The 27,300-nt window shown below is 39.5% G+C and overlaps 1 protein-coding gene across 9 annotated transcripts in view; it reads left to right on the top strand.

Annotated features, from left to right (window-relative positions):
* The window catches only part of BCKDHB (branched chain keto acid dehydrogenase E1 subunit beta), a 206,941-nt gene that overhangs the window by 24,455 nt on the left and 155,186 nt on the right, over positions 1 to 27,300 (top strand). For all 9 annotated transcript variants that reach the window (XR_013441199.1, XR_013441198.1, XR_004911153.2 and 6 more), the window contains exons 4-6: positions 20,778 to 20,911; positions 21,359 to 21,514; positions 23,630 to 23,738. Coding sequence is in view for 6 of the 9 variants with exons in the window: in XM_036073139.2 (XP_035929032.1) it covers positions 20,778 to 20,911; positions 21,359 to 21,514; positions 23,630 to 23,738 (399 nt within the window). In the remaining 3 variants the exon portion in view is untranslated. The remainder of the gene's footprint in view (positions 1 to 20,777; positions 20,912 to 21,358; positions 21,515 to 23,629; positions 23,739 to 27,300) is intronic.

The following is a 27,300-nucleotide window of genomic DNA, read 5'->3' as shown; positions in this document are numbered from 1 at the left end:
GATTAAGACAAGCCCTCTGGCTCTATTCTCCAACCAGAACACTTCCCCTCCGCCTCTCCCATATAGATATTTTAGAGCCTCTGCTGCCTGGCAACTCCACCGGTTTTCTTTGTTTGGGTCAGTTTTATAGTTTCTGCAGACCTGGAAGGTGGCCTCTCCAAATAGCCCTGGGTCTGTTGAAGCGTGTGATCGGGATTGCCAGGCCAACTGCTCACAAGTAATGAAGGATAATGAAGGCAGCGATGGCGAGAAGGACACTCAGCAGAGAAAGGCTGGCGTTGACTCTTACTGTTGCCACGTTGACCAGTGGGCACAGGAAGTGGTTACTATTAAAGTGTCATCTGAACTCTCTCTTGGGCTAAGGCACTTCCTTACTATGTCCTGCGGTTACTTGGCGTATTTGCCTGAGACCGGTTTACTGTGCCTTTTAAGAGCTTGTTGGAGCTGCCAGTCCAGGAAAGTAGATGCCTTTCGGTTGTGTGTGTACATGGGTGGGATAAGGGTTTGACGTAGGTCTCCAAACAGCAACGGCACCCCTCACTCCATGGCCGTGCTTCTCAGCCTCGCCTCTGTGTCGCAGGACTGGTCATTAGGTCTCGCCCCAGAGGTTCCGAGTTACTGCTCTGGGGTGTGGCCCGGGTGTTGGAGTTTTAAAAGGTCCCCAGGTGGTTCAAATGTGCAGCCAAGTTTGAGAACTACTACTCTAGAAGGTACTAAAATTTTTAAGATGTGTTCTCTGCCTTTAAGGAAATCCCAGTACACTTGCTGGGCCAAAGCCTAATTACATGGTGAGTAAAATAACAGTGTAAGAATGAAATAACAATATAAAACTATGTAAGAAGGTGCCTAGTGACTTCGTTTCTTTGCTTTAGGCCAGAAATTTAAATGACAGAGGGTGAACTAAGTGGTGCACTGAGAGTTTTTATAGAAAATGGCACTGGAGACTTCTGGAAAAAGAGAAAATGGAACATAAGCTCCCTTTTGTTCCCCCCAATAAAACGTTAAGGGATCTTCTTTTGTAGAGGCCGAAATCTCCAAGGATGGGGATAGTGGGACTGGAGACCACATGAACAAAATGCTGGAAGCTGGAAGGTACAGGGCTTGATAGGCTTGCCAAAACCGAATCTGGAATGGGCAGTGGAGTGGCCAAGAACCAGCCTCGTTTATATCATGGAATTACCCAAGGGCTCAGGAATTGCCAACACCAAGTACCTCTGGGAAGAGGGATGAAGAGAATGGTGCTCTAGAATGAGAAAAAATGGCTGAAAGTCTTTTTGAGAAGCCCTTAGATCTCTGCCAGCAGGATCTCTACCGTGGAGGTTCACTCTCCATGGAGAGAGTAGATATAAACCTACCTAGAGGTAAGGGAGGCTGGGAAGTGGAGCCTCTATTCTGTGTAGATCTGTGCTAAAACTATTCTGTGTACAGTTTTACCTAAAACTCTGGGGTGCTGTTACTGTAGAAGAAAGGGAGAATGAAGAATGGGGGATGACTACCAATCAGTACCATGCTTCCATATACAGGCATTTGCTACATTAATATAATAATATTAATAATAATGATGAAGCTGATGATAGCAGCAAATTCTTAGAGTGCTTTCTACATGCCCAGCTCTGTTCTGGGAACTTTATATTAGCTCATCTAATCCCCACAATCCTCTGAAATTCTATTATCCCATTTTGTAGATGTAGAAACTGAGGCACAGAGAGGATAAATAACTTCCTCAAGATTTCACAACTAGAACCAGGCCTAACACTTCATCATTCTGGGATGAAACCTGACATTGTGATTAAGTTTCAGAAAAACCTGATTTCCAATTAACATTGTTTGATATATTGGTTTTGTGTTCTCTTTGGGAAAAAATGAGTATACTGACCTATGCTTGATAAATAGAAGGAATTAGTGCTAGTTTTATAAAACTATTATGGCTGTACAAATTGAAGTAACATTAAAATACAAATAATTTAACATTTGAGGTCTATTAGTTTTTTCTGTTTCAAATGAGTTCACATATTTTGAATAGTGTTGTAGAGGTGGCAAATGACATAATTAACCTGGTCATTTAGAAGGTAACTCTGGCCACAGCACGGGGAGCTAGCTGTGAGACTAAAGGCAGGGACAACGGGGGCGAGGATTGGGGAGTCTGGAGGTTCTTAAACTTGAGCGTGCATTGGAATCACCTGGAAGGCTTGCCCAAGCACAGATTACTGGGCTCTACCCCAGAGTTTCTGGCTCAGGAGGTCTGGGGGGTGGGGGGTGGGCAAGAATTTTTACTTCTAACAGGTTTCCAGATGTTGCTGCTGCTGCTGGTCTAAGGACCACGGTTTGAGAACGACTGTATTTATCTGAGAGGTAATGAGAATCTAACATATGTCAGTGGGAGGGAAGATGAAATCGGGGGGTGGGGCAATGAAGAGTCAATTAGGGACAACTGCTAGGACTTGCCATTCTTTGGAAGTTGGGGCAAATGGAGAGGAAAGGATCTAGGGCAGTTGGCTGGGGTTCAACATTGAATGAAAGACAGACTGAAAAGTGTTGGTTGGGTGTGCAGTGAAGAGGCCATCGGTGACTTGCTGACCTAAAGAAGGATGATTTTCATGGCAAAGTGAGGTCAGAAATAGATGACCAAGGCTTCAAGGAGATAAGATTTTCCTGTTCTAGCATATAGAATATAGATTTCTTTAATTCTGGAACACTGGATTATACTTTGTATTATGGCTTATTTTAGCTGGCCATCTGGTTTGGACCAAACTAAAGACTTCCATCGTATTGTGCATCGTGATACTTTTTGGCTTTCTCCCTGACCTTTTGTTTAAAAATAGATCTGACACTAAAAAAGTGTCCAGTTTGTTTCAAGTGAAACTCCCCCTTTTGCATATGTGCATATTAGTTTTCGATCAATGTAGAAACCATTTTCCTTGCATTTTGTTATGTATGGTGACTTTCAAGCTCTGTCTGCCTCTTGCATCCTGCTTATGGATCCTCAAAACAACTCGGATTTAAAACTTCGGACGCGTCAAGGTCTGTTGGCTTTACCTTGGGGTTTCTCTCACTACTGTCCCGAGCATAGTTTATGCGCCCATAATGATGATCTGAATGATTATATTTGTCACAAGAGACTTTGTTCTCACTCTCCTTCCTACTCTAGTTCCTTATGTGTACATCTGTGAGTTTTCCCAGAATGCAGTTCTGATCATAGTACTTTATTTAAAATCTTCTCCATGTTTAATAGTCAAGTCCAGTTTTCTTAGCTTAGCATTGAAGATCTTAAATGATCTGGCTCTGACTTTTCTTTCCAATTTTAGTTTCTCTCCCTCATATTCTTGGCTGCATCTACACTACTCACCAGTCGTACCCATGCTTCTCTGCCCCTGGGGAAGTCTCTCTGCTTTAAATCTGATTTATATTTTCAGACCTAGTATATCTTCCTCACAGCCGTCACTACCCAGAAGTAATTTCTCTCAGTTATTCTCGTCAGTTTCCATCTAGCGCTACATCTGTAACTCAGTATGCTTATTTTGCCTCCTATTTTACTTATATATCATCATATCTCCTGTGATGCCTATAATAGTGACATAGAGATTGGTTGAATGAGTGGAAGAATGGGAAGCCAGTTGTCATGACTTGGTGCAAATAAGGTGGTGATTCATTTAACTGACACATAAGAGTATTGCATCCCAGTGAATGACTTTCACCAGTGAATGACTTTGACTGGAATTTTCTAATGCTTCTGTGAGTGAGGATTTAAGGAGACTTCTTCTAAGTATGGTCTATCAACTTTGTCATCTTTTTGGATCAGAAGTCTTTTATTTAACTTACTAGTTTTTGGTTGTCTTAGATATTTCAGTGAGCTGAATACTGTCCTTATTGCAAGATGTCCCTTGTCTGTTATGCTGTTATGGCAAGCTTGTTAAAGCATTACCTGGATGACACATGTGTGTATAAGTACACGTGTACACACATGAATTCACACATTTTACCTGAGATTGATATGGTGACCAACTGTGTTGTTTTTTCCACACAAGAGATATTAGTTAGATGAACTGATTTCGAAGTCACTAGCCTGATTAATAATCTGGACCAATTAATTTCTGCCTTTTGATAAATTCCATTGATGTTTTCTGATTCTGCTTTCATTTACTCATTGGAGTATGAACTAGAAAAGTGCAGTATATAAGTAATTAGAGTATAGAAGTGATGTAGGATTTGTTGGTTACAATTGATTTTAGAGGAAGAAACATCTAGAACTAGCATAAGAAATTGTAATGCTATAAATTATAAAAATTCTAAAACATTTCAGATTTAGTAGAGTGATGTAATTGAATTTTTTTTTTAAGAATTTTTTTTTGTTTATTCATTTCAGACAGAGAGATACGGAGTGAGAGAGAGAGCAGGAGCAGTGGGGAGAGGCAGAGGGAGAGGGAGAAGCAGACTCCCTGCTGAGCAGGGAGCCCGATGTGGGGCTTGATCCCAGGACCCTGAGATCATGACCTGAGCCGAAGGCAGACGCTTAACCATCTGAGCCACCCAGGCGCCCCGATGTAATTGAATTTTTTAAAAATAACTGTTGTTGGGGCGCCTGGGTGGCTCAGTCATTAAGCGTCTGCCTTCGGCTCCGGTCATGAGTCCTGGGATCGAGCCCGGCATGGGGCTCCCTGCTCTGAGGGAAGCCTCCTTCTCCCTCTCCCTCTCCCGTTCCCCCTGCTTGTGTTCCCTCTCTCTGTCAAATAAATAAATACAATCTTAAAAAAAAAAAAAAATAACTGTTTTTTTTTTTGGCTGAGCATCAGTCATTTGGGACCATAATAAGGAACATAATTATGATATCTGTGTTTACCTCTGCCTGTATATGTACATTGAATTAGTTCGTATAGCAGTGAGACTCAGGGATATTTTTAAAAGGGCTGATAGCCAGTGTTTATTTTCTGGTTAAAACTGGTTCTTGATTCTCTTGAGCTTTATTTTATTAATAGCTCTTGAATTTGGACTTAGAATTGGTTTAATGTCAACTTTCTCCTGTTTACAAAGGGGAAAGCTCATTTATTTTTCATGCTTCTTTGTCATGTTGTTCCCTTTGCTTCTGAGAAAAGGGCACCAACCTATTTAGATAGGGAAGTTTAGGCTATTTATAAAGCTAGGCAGGTTAATTGAAATTGACAGCTTGGTAATGTCCTCCTTGGTGAATGACGCACATGGATTTTAGATGATGTTGGCATGCTGTTTTCACTTATAGTCAGGAATCAGCTGGAGGAATTTGTGTGCTTTGAGCTTCAGTGTTGACGTAGGTATTGAGTATAGATATGTTTTAGGAAACATCTCATTTCCATATAAATGAAGGAAGACTAAAAAAAAATTAGATGGCTTGCCCTTAAATTCCAGCTGTTATCACAAGGATGACGAAAATATTTCTTTTGACTTTCTGGAAAAACAGCTTTGGTTGTATTCAAGCGAAGTGAAGTTATTGCAGGTTTATTCAGAAATACTGCTTGTATTCATTTTTGGGAACCTTTTCTCAACTTCAGCTATGTGTACATAGATTTGAAAAATTGTATTTTTTGTGTGCATTTCTGTAAACTCTAGGTTTAATCTCTTAAATTTTAGATAGCTTCATTTAAGAAATTTGTAGTCCCATCAATAACCTTGTCGACGTGATTTTAATAAAAGGTAGAGGAGCCACAGCCTTCATCTTTCTTGCATGACAAAACTGTGGGTTTGGGGTTTTTGTTGTTGTTGTTTTTATTTATTTATTTATTTTTTTAAAGATTTTATTTTTATTTATTTGACCGAGAGAGAGACAGCCAGAGAGGGAACACAAGCAGGGGGAGCAGGAGAGGGAGAAGCAGGCTTCCCACCGAGCAGGGAGCCTGATGCGGGGCTTGATCCCAGGACCCTGGGATCATGACCTGAGCCGAAGGCAGACGCGTAAGGACTGAGCCACCCAGGCGCCCCTAGCATGACTCAATAAAGTAATAGACCAATGTACTAACCAATGTAGTTACTTAACAACTAACCTATGTAGGTAATTAAAACCCTTATTTCTATCATTGTTTTGGGGTATAGACATAGTTTTATTTATTTATTTATTTATTTATTTTTTAAGATTTTATTTATTCATTTGATAGAGAACACAAGCAGGGGGAGCAGCAGAGGGAGAGGGAGAAGCAAGCTCCGGCTGAGCATGGAGCCCCATGCAGGGCTCGATCCCAGGACCCTGCGATCATGACCTGAGCCAAAGGCAGACGCTTAACTGACTGAGCCACCCAGGCGCCCCTGTTGTTGTTTTTAGACCGTAAATATCAGTTTGACTGAAATGGGTTTTTGTGCTTTTTCTTTCCAAGTGTCACTTAAAGGAGAGTCTAACGTGAGCCTAAATAGAGTAATAGTACGTATTTCCTAGAACCCAAACATTCAGATTACATTTATTTAAATTCAGTTTCATTCAAGATAAGGTGATTTCATAAGTGGGAATTTTATCTCCTTAAATCACATTGATCATGCTCGGAAACAAAATTTTAGTTTCTATGCCAAGTGTCAAAACTCCAGTGGTTGAATACATCTTTGGTGGGCCCATAGTCCTTGTGAAAGCCAGCACCGGGCAGTTCCTAAAGACGCGTGGGGCTCTGAGAATGCCGAGTTGGTTCTGTGCTGCTTTGGTCATGCTGTTACCTGCGTGGGTCATCATCTCTTAGGGTCCTACTCAAATGTATGGTGAAAGCACACAGCACGTAGTTCAGGGACCCAGACATGGTTTGCTCAGGTATGCTCAAGGGGGTTAGTGTAGGAACCAGTGCTTTCAAGCGGATGCTTGTTTAAATAGAACCATGGCCTTCTGGGATCAACTGGCCCTCGTTCCCAAGCCGTACATTGGAAGGCTTTGGGCTCGCTTGGATTCAGTCCTTGGCCTGTGTTGTCTCCAGGCCTCTGCAGATACAGGGCGACAGCAGCAGCATTCCTTCCTCAGTCCTTCTGATCATCAGCTCTTCATTCTCACTGGTAGATTATTTCTTGCAGGTTAGCAGAGGCCAGGCCTCCTGTTCCTAGCCCTCCTCTGCTCAGTGGTAAACCTTGGCATCTTTGCATGAAGGTGCATGCAGGCCTCCTGCTGGACCCATTCGTGGTCTTGCCAATGGAACAAGATTTAGGTTCACAGTTTAGAATTGCTTGTCCTAGTGCAGCCACCGAAGCTGACCTTCCGTCCCTACCCCACTCTTTAGCCCAGATAAAGAGAGAACTGATTGCGGAGTGTCCAAATGCCCCTCACCTCTTCTAGGCAGTGTGGACTGAGGTTGAGGGTGCGCAGGATGTGATGCTGAGTGGTGGCACTGAGCACTTTGTTCATCTTGAAATAATTTCGTTCCATTGTTCCATATTTCTGGTAGTCTCTAATCTGGTAATTGCTAATAGTAATTGAATTTCTTGGCAAACAAAAGAAGATCCAATTTTCAAGCACCAAAATCATTTTTATTTTACCCTTTAAGATTTCTTTATTATTCATTAAAAAGTAAAAAATCTCTTTAAAGTTGATGCATGACTTCAGAAGCATAGCAAGCAGGAAACGTTGAATGCAATTCAAGTTTTTTTTTTTTTTTAAATAACTCTTATAATTTTATAAGATCATTTGAACTATGAAATGGATGTAGCCAGTTGGATATACCGTTGAATCTCGACTGGTGTGAGGACTTTCTCTAAATTTCCTTGCTTTCCTTCCCCTTTACCCTAAGAGTGGATAGTGTAAAAACTGCTTGACACTTTACTTAACATCTTAGTTTTATGCACAGTTTGGAGATTTTATACTATTTCTAGATAGAAGCATGTATACATTTATACAGGGTAGCAGTGCTATCTTGCTTTGCAATTATTGACTCAAAGTTTGAAGCAGCCCTTCTAAAAGTTCTTCTTAAATTCTCAATTGTTTTCTTGATAATTTTTTAATTGCTGTTTTCTTTTAGAGGTGTTTTTTCTTTTACTTCATTGTTAGAAACTAGGCCATGTAATGTGAACGCTTAACCCGGCTATCTTACTTGCTTTAGCTTTTTGGAGAAACATTTGAGGGAATTTTCGGAATTGCCTGTAAAGACTTATTACATTCAGATTAAATGTTCAGAACTATTTTGCATCTGTGACGGTGGTGCCAGATAATTAAGGTCTCATTTGGTATATGTTAGCATTTGAGTTGAGTAGTGGAGCCAGTTTAGGAAATAAATTTCTCTAGTAGAATGAATGGCACAAGCCTTAGAGTACCAAGGCTGCCAGTTCCTGGCTGTTGTCCTTGGGCAAGTCACATAAATCAAGACTCAGTTTCCTTATTTGAAGAACGTGGGGCTGGTGGGCAGGTGTTCAGTAGGGCTAGGGTTTTGTGATTCTGTAATTTGTTGTTCTGCTTGCTCTTCTTGGATACCCAACCATAACTTTTACATGATCATTACATTATCTCATGGATTCTCTACCTCGTTTTTCTTTTTTAAATTAAAAAATATACTTTTATCCCTTGTGAAATTTCTTGTAGGTATAACTTTGAATTTTCCCCTAATAGATACAATGTAGTAGTGTCCCTCTATTTTCTTTAATTTAGGAATCTTTGTTTATTTTATTTATTTATTTAAGATTTTATTTATTCATTTGAGAGAGAGAGAGAGAGAGAGAGAGCACGAGCAGGGGGAGGGGCAGAGGCAGGCTCCCCACTGACCAGGGAGCCGGAAGCCATGGGGCTCCATCCCAGAACTCCGGGGGTCATGACCTGAGCCAAAGGCAGACACTTAACTGACTGAGCCACCCAGGTGCCCCAAAGGAATCTTTGTTTAAATGAAAGATGAATTTACCCCATGTAACTTCTTCTTTCCAGTTAACCATGCAAAGTTAAAAAAAAAAACACCCAAATTTTTGGTTACCACTGTTTTGAAACAATTGCCACACTCTCCATGTGTAATTTATTTTAAAAATACCTTTTTTTTTTAAAAAAGATTTTATTTATTTATTTGACAGAAAGAGACACAGCAAGAGAGGGAACACAAGCAGGGGGGTAGGAGAGGGAGAAGCAGGCTTCCCGCTGAGCAGGGAGCCCGATGCGGGGCTTGATCCCAGGACCCTAGGATCATGACCTGAGCTGAAGGCAGATGCTTAACTGACTGAGCCATCCAGGCGCCCCTAAAAATACTTTTTTCAATTTATTTCCAAGTAGATTTTTTTTTTATTCTAAAATTGAACAGTAGAGTTGATTATTTGGTATTGTTCTTTTCCTAGGATATTGTTTCCCTAACTGCTATTAGCTAACCCTATATGTCTATGGATATTCTGGGAGTTTTCATATCTTCAGTGAGATTTAACATTTTAGGGGGTTTAATATCAGTGGTAATTGTTTAAAAAAACCCAGATTTTGGGTCATCCAGACACCTGCCATAGAACCAAGTGTTACCATATGATAAAATTGGTGTTTGTGTTTATTGTTGTGTTTGTGCCATGTGAAGGGTAAGTACTTCACAGTGTCTGAGTGTATGACGCTTTCACTTGAGATTCAGATAACACACAGTGACAGGAGCATCCCCGCCTGCCCCACCCAAAGGATGCGGATTATCCTGTGTTACAGCCTCAATATAGTGATGTATCATCAGGTTACAGTCAGATGAATTTCACAGATCCAGTTTTTAATATAGCATCTTTCAACAGTTCGCTAGCGGTAAGTTTATCAGTAATTAGACACTGAAGAACTTTCTTTACCTGATTCCAGCAATAATTGAATAGCTACATATTTAATGCAGATTTTGACATGGTTATGGTACCAACTTTATCTTGAAGCAACTTTCTTAAAATGATCATTCAAGGAATGCTTCCTGGTGGTTTTATTTAGTGAGTCTGATTATCCTCACCTCGTAAAGAAAGCCATGAGGTCATACATACTATTTTGTAGGGTGAATTTAAGTGAAAATACATTTTTTCCTCATTAGAATGATTAAAGTTAAAAAAGAAAAAAGGATCTAAAGCTCCATTGGTGCTCTCATTTTAGCAGGAAACCATGGTTTGTTACACTGTATTTTTGCTGTTAATTTAATTGGTTATGTAGTTATTTTTGTATTTATAAATTTGTTTTACCTTTGTTTTATCAGGGCAATAAATGCTAAGTTTAATTTTGTATGTATTAAAATAACATAATAAGACTGATTGAAGTTGACATGAGGAGTGCAAGAGAATATTTTTCTTTTAACCAAGTTGTCCATCTAGTACTGTTTTGAGAAGCCTTGGCCTATGATATTGACCATTATTGTATCACAATCATTGTGGCTCACCTTCAACCAGATGTTCCCTCTGTCAGTCTCGATGGGTTGCTTAAAATTAACTCTTTGCCTTTTCTGTCATTTCTAAAACAGATTTCTCTAAGATGTGGCCCCCTAAAATATAGCTATGAGGTAAATAAGCCATTAATTTTGTGTGTGGATAATTGAATTTTTAAGATATTATGGTCTGATTTTATAATTTCCCCTGATTTGAGGTATCCTTTTTATTTTAATATTATTTTGATTACTTTTTCATTCAGCCATCCACTTAACAAATATTTCTTAAATGTTACTCTGTGCCAAGAACTAGGTACTAGAGATAGTGGAACATAATTCTCATCTTTATGCTTGTGTGAGTCTGTAGTCTCTCTTTGTGGTCACGTTTTCCTATTATATATTTAAAGAATTTCATGTATGTGTTACTTAGTACATGTCTATTTCGAGCAGACTTCTTTGTGCCTTGCTGTCATATCTATATGCCTTGAGTACTTGGGGAACATGACCACATCCTGATTATCACAGACTTAATTAAATGCCTTTTCAACCCAAGGTGATGGGTCTTTTAAGTCTGCTCATTCAAGTAGTGCTATTGAAGGCCTATTAAATTCAAGACATTGTGCTAGATACTGTTGAGTGTCCAAAGATGAATGAAACCATCTGTGTTCTCAGGAAAGGAGCTTACAAATTTTAATCTAGTCATTGAACCCTTGGAACTGATTTTTGGATCTGTACCCAAAACTGTAGATTTCTTGATTACAGAGGCACTTTTGCATTTCATCCCTCCATCTGTTCATTCAGTAAACACTTACTAAGCATATGGATTTGCTCCTGGTTGACTTCTATCTTTAATTTTCTTCTCACCCATTTTAATGACCCAGATCTCTTTGCCAAGTGTTTTCTGAGAAATAGAGGTGGAATCTATAGTACCAGGCTCACAAACAACCCTTTCTATCCATTGTTGCTCAGAGGATTTGGAGAATGTTGTGATTGTAAATACAGGTAAACTTCCTGAATCTGGAAACCTTAGAACCTGGAGTCTTCTGGAACCATAAATAGAATGCTGCTTTCAAGTGAAAGCAGGATTAGGCAGAAGGAGATGTCCAGAAGTGATTTAGGTCCTAGGACCACTGTGGCCAACCCTGGAGGGGTTGGGATCTCTGGAGTCATAATGGCCCTTTGGGTTGTCCCTAATTGGACTGAAATGACCAGATCTTTATACTCTCACACTGATCAGTCATTGGATAGTGGCTACCAAGCATGACCTTGAGCTAGAAAGTTCATTACAGTCACTAAAAGGGCTGACTGCTGATGTCTGTTTGCTCACAGCATTCTCGGCAAGCAGGGCAACAAGTTCTCCACACATGGGGGCCTGGGCTGCAGGCATCATGGTGCCCACCGTAGGGAGTAAACTGTGAGAATTACCTTGATGGTAGAATGGCTTATTCAAGTCACTTCTTAATTTTCCAGCTCTAATATCCTAATTTAGGATGCTCATATATGGTAGATTAGTTATGGCTAAGGTAAACACTTAGCTTTATATTTCCCTTATTACTTTTTACCTAAATATTATGTAACCCTGATAATAGTGACTGTATGTCTTGGTTTTATTCAGAACAGCCCTGTTTTCCTGGGACTACACAGTTTAGGCCTGTTGAGATCAATCAACATCTGTTAATTATTTTTAGTATCCTTAACACTCCCAGACATTTCTGTTTGGAAGATAAATTGTACAGTCATTCTACCTAGTATTTCTATTTTTAAAATTTGTTTGCATGTTTATTCTCTAAAAGTCTTTCTAATGAATGGAATACTCTATGTACTTTTCTATTTATTTTAAGAGGTAGAAGTGATCTTCTGGATTAATTTTTTATTTTTGCTTTACTTGACCCTAAAACAAATGCCTTTCATCTTTCAGATTCTTTTTTTTTTTTTTTTAAAGATTTTATTTATTTATTTGAGAGAGAGAATGAGACAGAGAGAGAGAACATGAGAGGGGGGAGGATCAGACTCCCTGCTGAGCAGGGAGTCCAATGCGGGACTCGATCCCGAGACTCCAGTATCATGACCTGAGCCGAAGGCAGTCGCTTAACCAACTGAGCCACCCAGGCGCCCCTCATCTTTCAGATTCTTTATCGGCAAACTTTAAAATGTAAAATCACAGCGTAGTCCGGAAAGTCTGTGACTGAAATTATTGCGATGTATTATCCGCCCCCCTCCCCATCAAAATTATATAAATAATGGCCTTGCACATGGTTTATTTTATAGCTTAGTCATGAATGTTTCATGTCCTTATTTATCCTTTTGGTCAGGGAATCTGGGACTCGAAATATTTCCCTGATGGAGGTGATCTCTTTTCTGGGAGATGATATGCTGACCTGTTCAGATTTGTGTCCTAAGGAAATACGTGTTAGAGATGGGCAGTTTTAAAGCTGCCTTTTCAGAAATTTTATGGGAATAAGAAATTTAAATTTACCCAAGGTAGATTTAATAACTTGCAGGACCACTGTGTTCACAAGGAAAGCTAATTTAAAACTCGTTATGGGTTCCGAAAAATGTCTGGGCCCTGAACAGAAGGAGGTACTCCCTGACTTTCGTAATCTACCAGGAGGTAATTGGTTGTCACCTTAACTCATGGCTGCCTCTTCTTTTTTCCTAATTATTGTTTCTTTGCACTCTTCTCACTGTTTCTGGGCTAGTTGTGGCCTAAATGTTGTGATAGAGAACCGGGTTCACTGGGGGACTCAGTTGTGTCCATCTGTGACTCTGGCTAGAAAAGCCATCTGCTGGTTTTCTTTTGATATTTGGCATTACGTGGTGGGCAGTATCTTTAATGTGTCAGTGTGCTGCCAGTGACGTAATCACGTTCCCTTTACAAAAGAAGAAAAACTATTAAGAAAGTGGTGGTATGACTTTATACCTGGTTTTTGTCAACAAGTGAGATGCTAACACGTCAGTTATTTAAATGACCAAACGTCTGGCATTCGACACGTGTTTGCATGGACTCAAGAGATCATGGAGTTATACAAAGAGAGAGCCTAAAATTTAAGCACAGGGAGCAGAACTTAAGAAGATGGCATGTTATATGAATGCCTTTACCTGTAGCATCAATAGCAGTAAGTTTATCTGAAATGTTAACTTAATTTTACTCTGTTATCTGAGGTTTAGAAAGAAGTCATTTGGATAGTATTTCCTCTTTTCTGACTTAGTCAAAGCTTGTTGGGCATTGAAGAGCTATTTCAGAGTAGGCATGGTTTTTTTTCTTTCTTATGAAATCAAAGCCCCTGGCCCCTTAACTAAACATTCATTGAACTTGATTGACAGCGCTTTGATGAAGCTGACGCCCCCTTGCAACTTTCCTTGAGCTTCAGAAGCTAGGGTGTCATTAGACTCAAGCTGCCTTTGAAAGTTAGGAGTTGCAACTGATTTTCTATTTTATTTATCATTTGGATGAATGTTTTAAATGGTCATGTGTTTCAGGGCTATCCTGAAATTCTGTGTACCACCTGACCTAAAGGATGTGGTCGGTGTGAGATTATTATGTAATCACATAATGCTACTTAACAGGGGTGAATTCGAGAAATTTCATTCTAAATATCAAAAAGCTGAGTTTAGTCACCTCAGAAAGTAAAGAAAGACTGGGGGTCTGAATCAAAAGAAACCTAGCTTCCATTGTTTAATTTTTCCTTTGAAAATAAACATTTATTGAGCACTGTCAATAAATAATTCAGTAAATCACTGAATCCTGAACACTAATACTATCCTTCGTTGTCATCCATTCACGCCAGGCCGCTGTTCTTCGTTCCAACTTGGCTCACTGTCCGCCTCTCCAGTACTCCTGTCCGTACCCACATGGATGGTGTTCTCAGTGATCTCTCTAGTGATCTTGTCCTTCATCCTACCTCAGCCCCTCACTCTCACTGTCCTATCTCAGATGTTATCATTATCAGTAGTAACTGCGGTCCCTCCAGAATCTCAATTTAAAGCATCCCCAGCTCTGACTTCCGCCTTGAACCTCCCCAGCTCACTGCTTCTAGTACTTCCAATCCAATAACCTTTGACCTTATTGATTCTTAAAAGCCATGGATTCTACCACCGTGTCACTGTATCTCACTTTCCTGATGACCTTTCTTTCCTTTATTGCCCAGTTTAAATTCCATGTCATTACTTGCTTGGCAAAATCCAATCTCAGCTAACTTCATCTCTAAACCCTCAATCTTTTATTTTTATTTTTAATTTAAATTCAATTAATTAACATACAGTGTATTATTAGTTTCAGAGGTAGAGTTCAGTGATTCGTCAGTCTTATATAACACCCAGTGCTCATTACATCACGTGCCCTCCTTAATGTCCATCATCCAGATACCCCTGCCCCTCCAGCAACCCTCAGTTTGTTTCCTATGCTTAAGAGTCTCTTATGGTTTGTCTCCCTCTCTGATTTCATCTTGTTTTATTTTTCTCTCCCTTCCCCTATAATCCTCTGTTTTGTTTCCTAAATTCCACATATGAATGAGATCATATGATAATTGTCGTTCTCTGAGTGACTTATTTTCCTTAGCATAATATACCCTCTAGTTCTATCCAGGTCAATGCAAATGGCAAGATATCATGTTTTTTTTTTTTTTTTGATCGCTGATTAGTATTCCATTGTATACGTATATACCACATTTTCTTTATCCATTCATGTGTTGATGGACATCTAAGCTCTTTCCATAGTTTGGCTATTGTGGACATTGCTGCTATAAACATTGGGGTGCATGTACCTCTTCGGATCACTACATTTGTATTTTTGGGGTAAATACCCAGTAGTGCAATTGCTGAGTCATAGGGTAGCTCTATTTTCAACTTTTTGAGGAACTGCCATACTGTTTTCCAGAGTGGCTGCACCAGCTTGCATTCCCACCAACAGTGTAGGAGGGTTCCCCTTTCTCCGCATCCTTGCCAACATCTGTCATTTCCTGACTTGTTAATTTTAGCCATTCTGACTGATATGTGAGGTGGTATCTCATTTTGGTTTTGATTTGTATTTCCCTGATGCCGAGTGATGTGGAGCATTTCTTCATGTGTCTGTTGGCCATTTGGATGTCTTCTTCGGACAAATGTCTGTTTGTGACTTCTGCCCATTTCTTGATTGGATTATTTGTTCTTTGGATGTTGAGATTGATAAGTTCTTTATAGATTTTGGATACTAGCCCTTTATCTGATATGTCATTTGCAAATATCTTCTCCCATCTGTCGGTTGTCTTTTGGTTTTGTCGACTGTTTCCTTTGCTGTGCAGAAGCTTTTTATCTTGATGAAGTCCCAATAGTTCATTTTTGCCTTTGTTTCCCTTGCGTTGGGAGATGTGTCTAGCAAGAATTTGCTACGACCGAGGTCACAGAGGTTGCTGCCTGTGTTCTCCTCTAGGATTTTGATGGATTCCTGTCTTAGGTTTAGGGCTTCATCCATTTGGAGTACATTTTTGTATATGGTGTAAGAAAGTGGTCCAGTTTCATTCTTCTGCATGTGGCTGTCCAATTTTCCCAACACCATTTTCTAAACCCTCAGTCTTATGTAGAATGTTGCCAGAGAAAAAAGTCATCTTGCAACTGATGTCACTTTTAGTCTGAGACTAGTAATCTCCAGGGGCCACTCATGCTGTGTACCGTCCTGCTGCCTGATCCTGCTCCCTTCACTTCTCCATTTTCCCATTATTACTATTTCATACTTTTCTCTCCTCAACACCGCTGCCTCCATCCTTAGTTTTTATCAATAATCTAGTTTCGTGTTTTGCCAAGAAGATAGATGCAGTGAAGAGAGAACTTTGACAAGCTCTCACGGCTGCACACGCTCCTATACCCGCGTCAGTGCCCACCCATGCCTTTCTCCCGCATTCTGACTGGACACAAGGGTTCCTGTCAACCTCTCCACGCCAGACCCAGTCCTCCCCATCAAAGACATAACCCCGGTTTTCTTCCGTCTCCCCATTTAATTAATTTTCTCAATGATTTCTTCCTTCCTTCCTTTTTTTTTTTTTTAAGATTTTATTTATTTGACAGAGAGAGACACAGCAAGAGAGGGAACACAAGCAGGGGGAGAGGGAGAAGCAGGCTTCCCGCTGAGCAGGGAGCCCAATGTGGGGCTCGATCCCAGGGTCCTGGGATCATGACCATAGCCAAAGGCAGACACTTAACGACTGAGCCACCCAGGCACCTCCATTTCTTCCTTTCTTATTGATCATTTTTATCAGCGTGCAAATACGCTTTTTTATTGGTCTTACCAAAAACTTCCCTGTATTGATCCCATATTTTTGTCCAGCCAGTTGTTCCTCCTTTTTTCTCCTTTACAGCAAAATCTCTCCCAATAATTATCATTACTCATTGTCTCCGATCTGTGTTCCCCCGCTCCCTCTTGATCTAGGCTTTTATTCTTTCCCTCCTTCCTACTTTGCTGACACTGCTAATGTCAAGATCAGTCGTTATACAATTCTCAGCCCTCCTCACGTGGAACTGATAGCATACAGCACCAGCTGATTACTCCAGTCTCTTCAAAGAGGCTTCTAGGCCAGCACGTTCTTCTATTTCCTCCAAACTCTGGCTTTTTTTTTTTTTTTTTCTTTTCGACTTTGCTGATTATATTAGTTCTCACTGCTTGTCTTTTTAACACTGGATCTTTCCTCTATGTTCTCACATAAATTTGCTTGGCAGTTGCATCCAGGCCTGTGCTTTTTAGTGCTGTTTTGATGCTGAAGACTTTCAACTCCTGTATGTAACAGTCTGTTTACGAGCTTTACCTTAACATCTGAAGGCATCTCAAATGTAAGCTCTCCATAACTGAACTCCTGGTGTTTCATCCCAGCATGCTTCATAGTTCGCCCTTCCTTAGTTAAGGGCAACTTTCTCCTTCGGCTTGCGTGGGCCAGAAGCCTTTGAGTCATCCTTGGCAGAGTCATCCTTGGCATTTTTCTCTGACTCATGCTCCGTATCCATTTTATCAGCAAATCTTTTTGACTCTATATTTAGACTATATCCAGAGTCTCACACCTTTTCTGCAATTAGGTGTCATCATCTCTTACTGGTATTGTTGCAGTATCCTGTAATCAGACTTGCCATGTCCCCCTTGCCTGGCTAGAGGCTATTCACCAAATACCAGCTAGAGAGATGGAATATAGTTGAGAGAAGGTGTGATTTTGCTCAATGGCTTCCTCTATCCCTTACCTACTTGTTGACTCACTCATTGTCATAGTAAAAGAGAGCTGACAGTGACCTACAAGGCCCTGTCTGATCTGTGCCACCTCCCCATCCTACCTTCTCAACTCTTCAGCTTTATCTCCTACCACTATTTCTTTTACTCCAGACCAGGCATTCTGGACTTCTTACCTTTCCTCTGATGTAATAAGGAATGCCCCATACCCCAGGACCTTTGCACTTGCCGATCTCTCTGCCTGGAACACTTACTCCCTCAGATATATGCACAGTGCACTTTCTCACTTCCTTCAACTCTTTCTGTATATGTCATCTCTCACTGAGGTCTTCTTGACCCTCCTATTTAAAATCACAGTAGGCCTCCTGCTTGTAATTTTTTTACTCTTTTTAGTATCATGATTCTTTTGTTACAGATGATAAATTGAGGGAGTTTAGTAATTTGTGGAGATAGCACTGAAAACCAGATCTGTCTTGCCTCATGGCGTAATCACTGTATGTGTTAATTTACTCATTGGGATACTGTGTGTACGAACTTTGTATCAGGTTAATGGCATTATACATAGAGGAAGTCATCATTATCGTGCAATTTACGTGTGTTCTTATCCACATCATTACCTTTTGGGGAGAAAATAGAAACAGATTTTTAACGTACGGTTCATGTCATTGCAGCTTGTTGGAGAGAGTTGTTAAATTAAGCTGTTTCCTCAGACCAGGCGTGAGTTTGAGTAACAGTTCTGAGAAACTCAACTTTTCTGTCTTCTAGCAGCAAAAAAGGCTGTATTTAGGGGCGCCTGGGTGGTTCAGTTGAGTGTCTGCCTTCGGATTGGGTCATGATCTCAGGGTCCTGGGATCGAGCCCCGCATCGGGCTCTCTGTTCAGTGGGGAGTCTACTTCTCTCTCTCCCTCTGTGTTCTCTCTCTTGCTCTCTTTCAAATGAATAGATAAAGTCCTTAGAAAAAAAATAAAGGGCTGTTATCTACTGAGATGGCAAATACCTGAATCCAGGGAACTTGAAGTGGCAGGGACTAAGTAAGAACACTGCTCACCTGTTTAAGGTGGCTCAGGCATTCCAGGGATGTGGATTCCACAGGAGGCGGCTAGAATCTTTGTTCATTTTCTACTAATGAATTGTTCTTAGTTCAGTGGAGCCCTAGATTTTCAGAACTTATCAAGCTATTCGCAGTCAAATAGGGAACTGATGAGTGATAGAGGTCACAATTTCAGAAGATAGTCACAGATGGTGAGGAGTATGAATCATGCTTTTAAGTTTTTGCACCTGCTTGTAGAGTGCAGACGACAGGATGTGTCTGGCTGGTGTTTCCCAGCACCTGCCCTATTTGTGGTCCATATTCAAAAGGAATGATTGAGCTGAGAGTGGATTCTGTGCACCAAGAAGAACCGGTGTCCCTCAATCATGGGACTGAAATATGCATCTCCGATCTGTCCACAGACTTTTGGTCACCTGGCCAGACTGGGGTCATTATTTGCGTCTCTCCAGCTCCCCGAAATTGGGATTTTTCAGGAAATGCTGATATTGGCTGACGGGTGGTGAAATTTCAAATGAGAATTGAACACTAGTAACATGCACCTTGTTGTTCCAGTGCAAAGCCTGAGGTGTTTATCAAGCACTTTTAATTTGAAGAGTCTCAAACTCCAAATTCTGTCTTTTCCTTAGTGGGTAGAGCTGAAATCTCTGCTCAGCTCTTTGGGCTTCCAGCTGCCATCTGCTGGGTTCTCTGAGTCTCCTACAGCTATAGAGGTCAGCCAAAGATTTGAACAGTTTACGCACAGACTTTGGGGTGCCCCTATGTGTTGTTCTTCTTTTAGGGGCTTCGTTCCTCAGTGTCTAGCCACTGGCAGCCCTGAACCCCATTCTCTCATACCACCAAGCTAATAAAGACTGAGTCTGTCTTGTCTGAATCCTAGCAGTCCCTTGTGACAGAGAGTGGAGAAGTCCCCTCAGGGGACAAGACTTATAAATGTTATTTTTATCCACTGCCCTTCCTTTCTTTCAAGGGTCAAGCCCCCTTTGGGTTAGGCGTGCTTTTTGGCTCTCCAATGCCTTTAAGTCAGTTATTTGTTATATTGTGTCCAGAGTTGATAATAGATATGGGCGGGTTAGTCTGTAAAAAGCTACTCGACTCCTTACTAAATTGGTAACCTCAGCATATTGATAAATAATTTTCATTGTCATTCAGTTCAAAATACTTTATAATTTCCTTATAATTTCTTCCTTGAGCCGTGGATATTTAGACATATTTAAAATTTTTTTCTAACTTAGGATTTTCTAACTCTCTGTTATTGGCTTCTAGCTTAGTTCCATCGTGGTCAGGGAATACACCCTGTTATGATTTTAATCCTTCAGAATATGTTGAGATTGGATGTATAGCCCAGTCTGTGGCCAGTGAATGTCCATGTTCTGCTTCCTTGAAAAGGGTTTGTATTCTTGGCTGTTGGGTGCAGTGTCCTCTGCTTGTCAGTTAGGTCGTATTTGCTAATCATATACCAATCTTCTCTAGTCCTGCCTTTTTATTTTGGTATGCTTTTTCTGTCAGTTACTGAGATTGTTATATTAAGATCTCCCACCATATTGGGAATTTATCCATTTTTCCTTTTAATTCTGTTAATTTTTTTTTCCTTTTTTTTTTTTTTAAAGATTTTATTTATTTGACAGAGAGAGCACAAGCAGAGGGAGAGAGAGGGAGAAGCAGGCTCCTGAGCAAGGAGCCTCATGTAGGGCTCGATCCCAGGACCCTGGGATCATGACCCGCGCTGAAGGCAGACGCTTGACCGACTGAGCCACCCAGGCGCCCCTCTGTTAATTTTTCTAATTTCTTTGGAGCCTGTGTTGTTCCATGAGTGTAAATTTAGAATTATGTCCTCCCTTTGAATTGTACCCTTTAAAACTATGAATTTTCCTGCTTTATCTCTGGTAATGCCTTTTCCCCTAAAGTCTACTTTGTCCACTAATCCTGTGGTGACAACACCTTGTTTTGGTTAGGGTTTTCGTTGTTTGTTTTCTTTCCTTTTACTTTTGAGTCTTCTGTTATCTTTATTGTCTCAGTGTTTTCTTTTAAGTAGTTGGGTTTTGCTTTCTTTTATCCCAGAGGGACAACCTTTCTTTCAGTTGAAACGCTAAGATTACTTACAGTTAATATAATTATTATGTTTGTATTTAAACCAGCCCTCATGCTAGTTATCTTCTATTTCCTTCACCTCTTCTATGCTGTTTTTCTCCGTCACCATTAACTCCCTGAGTTTTTGGTTGTGCTGTGTATTACATCACTCCCATTTGTCATATAAGGACTATTTTTTCTTTTTTTTTAGGAAAAGATAGAGTTTTCAACACGCCGTTGTGTGAACAAGGAATCGTTGGGTTTGGAATTGGGATCGCAGTCACTGGAGCGACCGCTATTGCAGAAATTCAGTTTGCAGATTATATTTTCCCTGCTTTCGATCAGGTAAGAAGGTTTCATTTTACTGTAATTGAACATTTCTTTTTTTTTTTTTTAAAGATTTTATTTATTTATGAGAGTGAGTGAGAGCATGAGCAGGGGGAGGGGCAGAGGGAGAGGGAGAGGCAGGCTCACCACTGAGCAGGGAGCCTGATGCCGGGACTTGATCCTGGGATCATGACCTGAGCCGAACGCAGACACTTAACTGACTGGGCCACCCAGGCGCCCCTCTAATTAAACATTTCTTAGATTAAGTCCATGAAGTGTTGGGAGTTTTGCCTCCACTCTCCCACCTCTGATCTTGGGGATTTTTAGGTCGTCTTTGAGCTAATGCATTAGGAGTTATTTTGTTATGTGCATATATTTAAAGATCTAATAAAATGGTTAAGGAAAGGGATGGAAATAAAGGACTCCTTGTGACCTGTCCTTCTTCTCCCCTCCCCCCCTTCCAAGATTGTTAATGAAGCTGCCAAGTACCGCTATCGCTCTGGGGATCTTTTTAATTGTGGAAGCCTCACTATCCGGGCCCCTTGGGGCTGTGTCGGCCATGGGGCTCTTTATCATTCTCAGAGTCCTGAAGCTTTTTTTGCTCACTGCCCAGGAATCAAGGTATCCTCATTTATGTACTTTATTTGTTCTCTGTTGGATATTTCCATTTTGGTTTGTTCTGTTAACTGATATGCTTATCTAGAGGAAAGCAAACAGGATTTATGGAATTTATGTGAATTTAATTGGTTTTTTTTAGAAAGAGAGTATTTATTTTAGATCAGCTCTCCAGTTCCCAGGTTTATAGAATATTCTTGTTGAAGTAGCACTGGCTTAACCCTGACATTAATTTCACCAACTTCAAAGGATGAGATAGAGAACATAGTTGGTTTAACTTACCCCTCTTTCAAAGCTCTGTTTCTTTCTAATGGGGCTTTCTCACTTAACCGATTCTGGGTTAATTTTAATAAATCTACTGTTTAATACATATTTACCTCAAAGTCAGAGGGATAGGACTTTTGCTTCAGTCTAAGAGAAACCCTTGAAATCCAGATGTGTTTTCCAGGTAAGGTAATACTCAATCAAACAATTTTGAAGCATCTGTCTTTTAAAGCCTTCCATAATAATCTTACGTCTTTCACAATAGTTTAGGTCTTTTGATTTAGAAAAAAAGTGGCTTTTTTTTGCATATTTTATGTTAATTTTTTACATTATCTTTTCTATTTCTATTTACTGAAGAGCTTTCTAGGGCATCGTGATGGAAACTCCTATATCCACCCAGTGATGTATGTGTGTTTGATAACATGAACTGGTTGTAAACACGTGTGTTTTATTTTTATTTTTTCTACGAGAGCAGTCATAATTTTTTTTTTTTTAGTTGAGTAAGGGTTGCATAATTTTTCAATGTAAGCTGGAAGTGGTAGGTTGGGACAGAAGCCACATTCGAAACAATACTTATTTTTGTGCTTGAGCTGAACACTGATTCACATTTAAAGTTTATGATCTTACCCAGAATTTTTAAGAAGAGATTTTTTTTCCACAATCTCCTAACTTTCTCCACTTGCCCCTTGCCCTCTTTTTAATCCCAAATGAAAATAGTACAAAATGCTAAAAATACATGAGGAAAGCAGATGAAGAGAAACTAAAGTAGGAACCTAAAGACATTGTGTAGTATGGTAAGCAATGTGTTCAGCAGTCTGTTTTTACAGAAAAGAGTGAGATTTGTGCTATTTTTTAAATAAGAATCCTAAAGTTTTAGGATGGTGTAAAATTGATTTTGAAAGCCAAATGTAGTTTGTTTCAAGGAATCTTATTTGAGTCTTTGAGATAAACTCAGATTTATTTTAATAACTCTTCCCATGTAACACTGGTATTCACTGGTATTTATGCAATTCACTGGTATTTATGCAGTTATTTAACAGTCATTAAAAACTAGACATAAGCTTGTGATTTGAGGCAAAATGGTGTAGTTAGAGCTTAGGGTCTGGTGTCAGAACTGTAGAAGAATCCCTGGTCAAGCAATCAATGTGACTTTGGACAAATTATTTGATCTCTCTTTTAATCCTTTGTGTCTCTTTCTAAATTGGGGAAAATAATAATAGTATGGGTTGCTATGAACAGTAGATCCACATAGAGTGCTTGGCCCAGTTAACACTTGTGCCACCTTCTGTGATCATCTTCCTCCTTCTCAAAGGCCTTCTCAAGAGGAAGTGGGCAGTATCCACACTTTCCTTTCAGCTTTGCAATAACCAGACATTACAGTGCCCAGATCATAAAGTTCAGTGGATTATTTTCCACTTAGGAAATGAAGACCCTGTGTTTCATGGGAAAGGAGGAGATTTTGGTATATTAAAATTGGAGAAGAATTACATGCCCTTTGAAAGTAGCAGTAGAGTATTAGTGGAAAAGTTTTTTTTATAGGTGAATATAGGAAGATATCGACAACTTTGCTTCTTGCAGATTCCTTTTAGTATATGTATGCAAGTTTAGCTTTTTAAGAGAACAGTATCTTAGCTACCGGACTATGATGGACATCTGATAAATACTTGTTTAACAATGGAATTTTTGGGGGATGGGACAATATGTAACATTTATAATGGTAATTAAGGTAAAAATACAAGATCCCTGCAATTAGTAACAATTAGTTACTGAAGTATCAACCCTTCTTATAAGTGAGTTTACTGGGCTACATTTTGTACTGAAATGGTCTTTAAAAAAAAAAAAAATCTGTTTTTGCAGGTGGTTGTACCCAGAAGCCCTTTCCAGGCCAAGGGACTTCTTTTGTCATGCATAGAGGATAAAAATCCTTGTATATTTTTTGAACCTAAAATACTTTACAGGGCAGCAGGTAAAGGTTTCCTTTATTTTATATTTGTGACTGTCTTTATGCATTTTGTTTCACACAGCTCAAAAGAATTGTAACCTTTTTTTTTATAAGCTTGATTTGTATTTTCCTTGTTTATAGAAAATTCTGATTGCTTTCTTCTATATTTATTTTGTCTTTCGCTGTTTATTTTATGCTAACTTTAGGGAAAAATCCATCTAGCTGTTTTAGGTTCTGATTGTGGAAACAAAGGAGCAATGTGAAATGGTAGCAAGAACATAGAGACTATGTTTAGCCACATAGTAGATGCTTGGTAAATGTAGGTTGAATGGCAAAGTGAATGAGTGCATTGTACCAAATAATATCAAATGTCCTTTTAGCTATGGGTCTTCCTCTAAATCAGGATACATTTGATAGCAAAGGGGGCACTATCAGTGCTATGGCTTTAGGCCAACACTAGAATGATTGTCTAAAAGGCAAACTGAGATGTTCAGTCACCCTACCTTGAGCTCAGAATCATAATTCTGTAACCTTCATCTGTGACTACTTATTTATTACCTATAATGGAAATTTTAAATATCAAACTATTCTGTCTAACGTATATTTTATTTTGAATATAAAGAACATTGCTTTGGTAAATCATTCTTTTTCTTGAATAGTTAAGCTTATCATTTTTTATTGACGTGATTTACATACAGTAAAGGGCACAGATATTCAGTGTTCAGTTTGATAGATTTTTTTGACAGTCTTACACATCCAGGTAAAGAGTGTGAAAAACAAAATCTAGAACAATTTCATCACTCCAGGAAGCTCCTTCTGCCTCTTCGCTGCCAATCTATTTTCTCTACCCCAAACTTAGCCACTTTCTGATTCTGTCCCCGGAGATTAGTTGCACATGTGTTAGGGCTTCATAGAAATGAATCATACCATATGTATTCTTTTGTGTTTGCCTCCTTTGCTCAACCTCATGTTTTGAGATTCATTCACATTGTTGCTTATCAACAGTTTATGCCTTTTTCATTGCTGAGTAGTATTTCTGCTGTATGACTATAATCACGATTTATCCAGTCTCCTGTTGATGAATAAATGTCCATCACTGTTTTCAGTTTTGCCTATCTTGTACAAGGTTGCTAGGGACATTCTTGAATAGGTGCTTTGTGAACATACTCTTTCCTTTCTTTTGAGTAATAAACATCCAGGAATGGAATTGGCATTTCACAGGGTAGATGTTGATTTAACTTGGTAAGAATTTACTGAAGAGTTTTTCAAAGCAGTTATACCATTTTATACCTCCATTGGAAAATTTTCAGAGTTCCAGTGCTCTTAAGTTAAACATATTTTAAATGGAATCTTTACATTTTTTAGGAACTCTGTTGTGATTTATATCTCATTATGGAATTAAAAGTAACATAGGAATTTAAAGTCTTGAGGTGAATAGGAAAACACGGAAGGTGTACACTGAGTAGCTATTTGATTGCTAATTACTTTAGATCCCCTATGGATATTATATTTGTAAGGCCAACTAACTGTGCAAGCTTATCAACTAATGCAGATTTTTTCAGTACATATTTAATAAATGGAGAGTGAATAAGAAACTTAGAAAAGTAATACTCATTTTGCTGCAAATTTGGAAATCAAGACTGGTAAAGGAAATGTGTAATGTTACAGGATTCCTGCTAAGAGAATGAACTTGAGAAATTTGTTGTAGCCTTGGCACTGGGAGAGATTATGAAAAACACTGATGAGGAATGGGGCTCAAAGGTTTTTCAGAAGTTTCCCAATGATTATGTGCCATTTCAAGGACTTTAACTCTGAATCTTTTCTTGACCTCCAGGGGCTCAGTAAAGAGCAAAATAGGTTCTTTCACAGCGAGAGAGTTTCTCTGCAGAAGAAAGTAGTCTAGGAAAAAAGAGCGAGCCACCAAAACTTTCATATCTGTGTTCTCTAGAGTTGATCCCTGGGCCAGCAGCCTAAGCCTCCTGGGAGCTTATTAGAAATGCACATTGTCAGGCCTCACTTCATGACCTGCTGAATTAGAACCCCTGGGAGTGAGGCTCAGCTGTCTCTTAGCAGCCCTCCTGGTGACTCTGACTCCAGCTAAATTTTGAGAACCAGTGCTTCATATCAGTTCTGAAACAGTAACTGATGCTGCCTATCTCTATTTATCTTATTTGATTCTTGGTTCTTAGAATTCAGGACGCTCCTAACCCATGGTTTTCTTAGACTTAGCTTCTGGTTCTATCGGTATCTTCCAGTTGACCATATTATTGGAAGGGACGGGGGAGGGGAGGTGTGCTGCCTGTTCTGCCTCTGGTTCTTCATTGCCCTCCATGCAGCGGCTCTTCCTAGCTCTGCTCATCTCTCAGGTCTGCTTCACGCTGCTGGAGGAAACACCAAACTTCCCCGCTGTTCAGAATGATATAAAAAGGAATGGAGCGTTTTTGGTTCAGTAATCTGAGATTATTTGTAGAAGACATTTCTGTATTAACAGAATCAGATAGAGCAATGAAAGAAGATACTGTAGGTTTATCACAGAGGCCACTTAGAAGTGGTGGCAATGGGAAGACTTTTAATATCCATAAATAATAATTTAATAGGTTGACTATTATTCTTACATTCTTTTTGAATTTTCAGCATACATTTGGGAATAGTTAAAATAGCGTAGACCAAAGTATGAACCCTTACGTTTAGAGTTTTTTAAAGGTATTCATACTGGGAAGGTTCACAAATGTATTTTAAATACTAGGCTGACAATCCTTTGCAAAAATAATCGGGAGTTGTATTCGTTACATGACAGCCCATTTAGGTTAATTACTAAGTAATCTTAATTAAACAAAACATAGTCATATGTAAGTAAAGATAACTTTTGAGTATAATGCAATGTTTATAAAATCTATGTATGGAATGCCCTCTTAAACATAGATATATTCATGAGGTAGATGATTCTAAAAAAAGTTAGATATATTATTTAGGCTAACAGTAAACCCTTGGTAAGGCCTTAAGTAAGACAGAAATTTATTTCTCTCTCACATAAATATCAGGCACCAGAATCCTGTCTGGTTTCTCCATTTGTCTTTGTGACTTTCCAGCTTCTGGTCCCAGATGGCTGCTTTGCTCCCAACTCACAGAAACATTTCAGCCACAAGGAAGGGGGAAGGAAGGGAGGGGAAAAGAATTCTCCTTCTCTTAAAGAATGACTTGGAAATTGCACATATTAAATCTGTGCATATTCCATTGGTCAGAACTTCATCACGGTGCCACACCCAGTCACAAGGGAGGCTGAGAAAAGTTGTCTTTAGCTTAGTGCCCAACTAAAAATTTTATTATGCAATGATGAGAGATGGATATTAACAACTACCAGTATCTGCCACAGTTGCTTGTATGGTTTCCAGAAGAAGTCATAGATTTTAAGGAGGGAAGAGAACTGATAGCAGTAATAATTATTTACCCTTTCACCCATAGTCTTCCTCTAAGAATCTATTTCAGAGATAGACTAATAAAAGTCTGAAAAAATATTAATGTTCACTACAGCACTATTCATAAGGGCAAGGACTAAAAACAACCCATTTGTCCATCACTAGGGGAC

Source organism: Halichoerus grypus, chromosome 9, assembly GCF_964656455.1.
Source record: "Halichoerus grypus chromosome 9, mHalGry1.hap1.1, whole genome shotgun sequence".
Classification (NCBI taxonomy): Eukaryota; Metazoa; Chordata; class Mammalia; order Carnivora; family Phocidae; genus Halichoerus; species Halichoerus grypus.
This window is presented reverse-complemented; position numbering and strand designations above follow the sequence as displayed.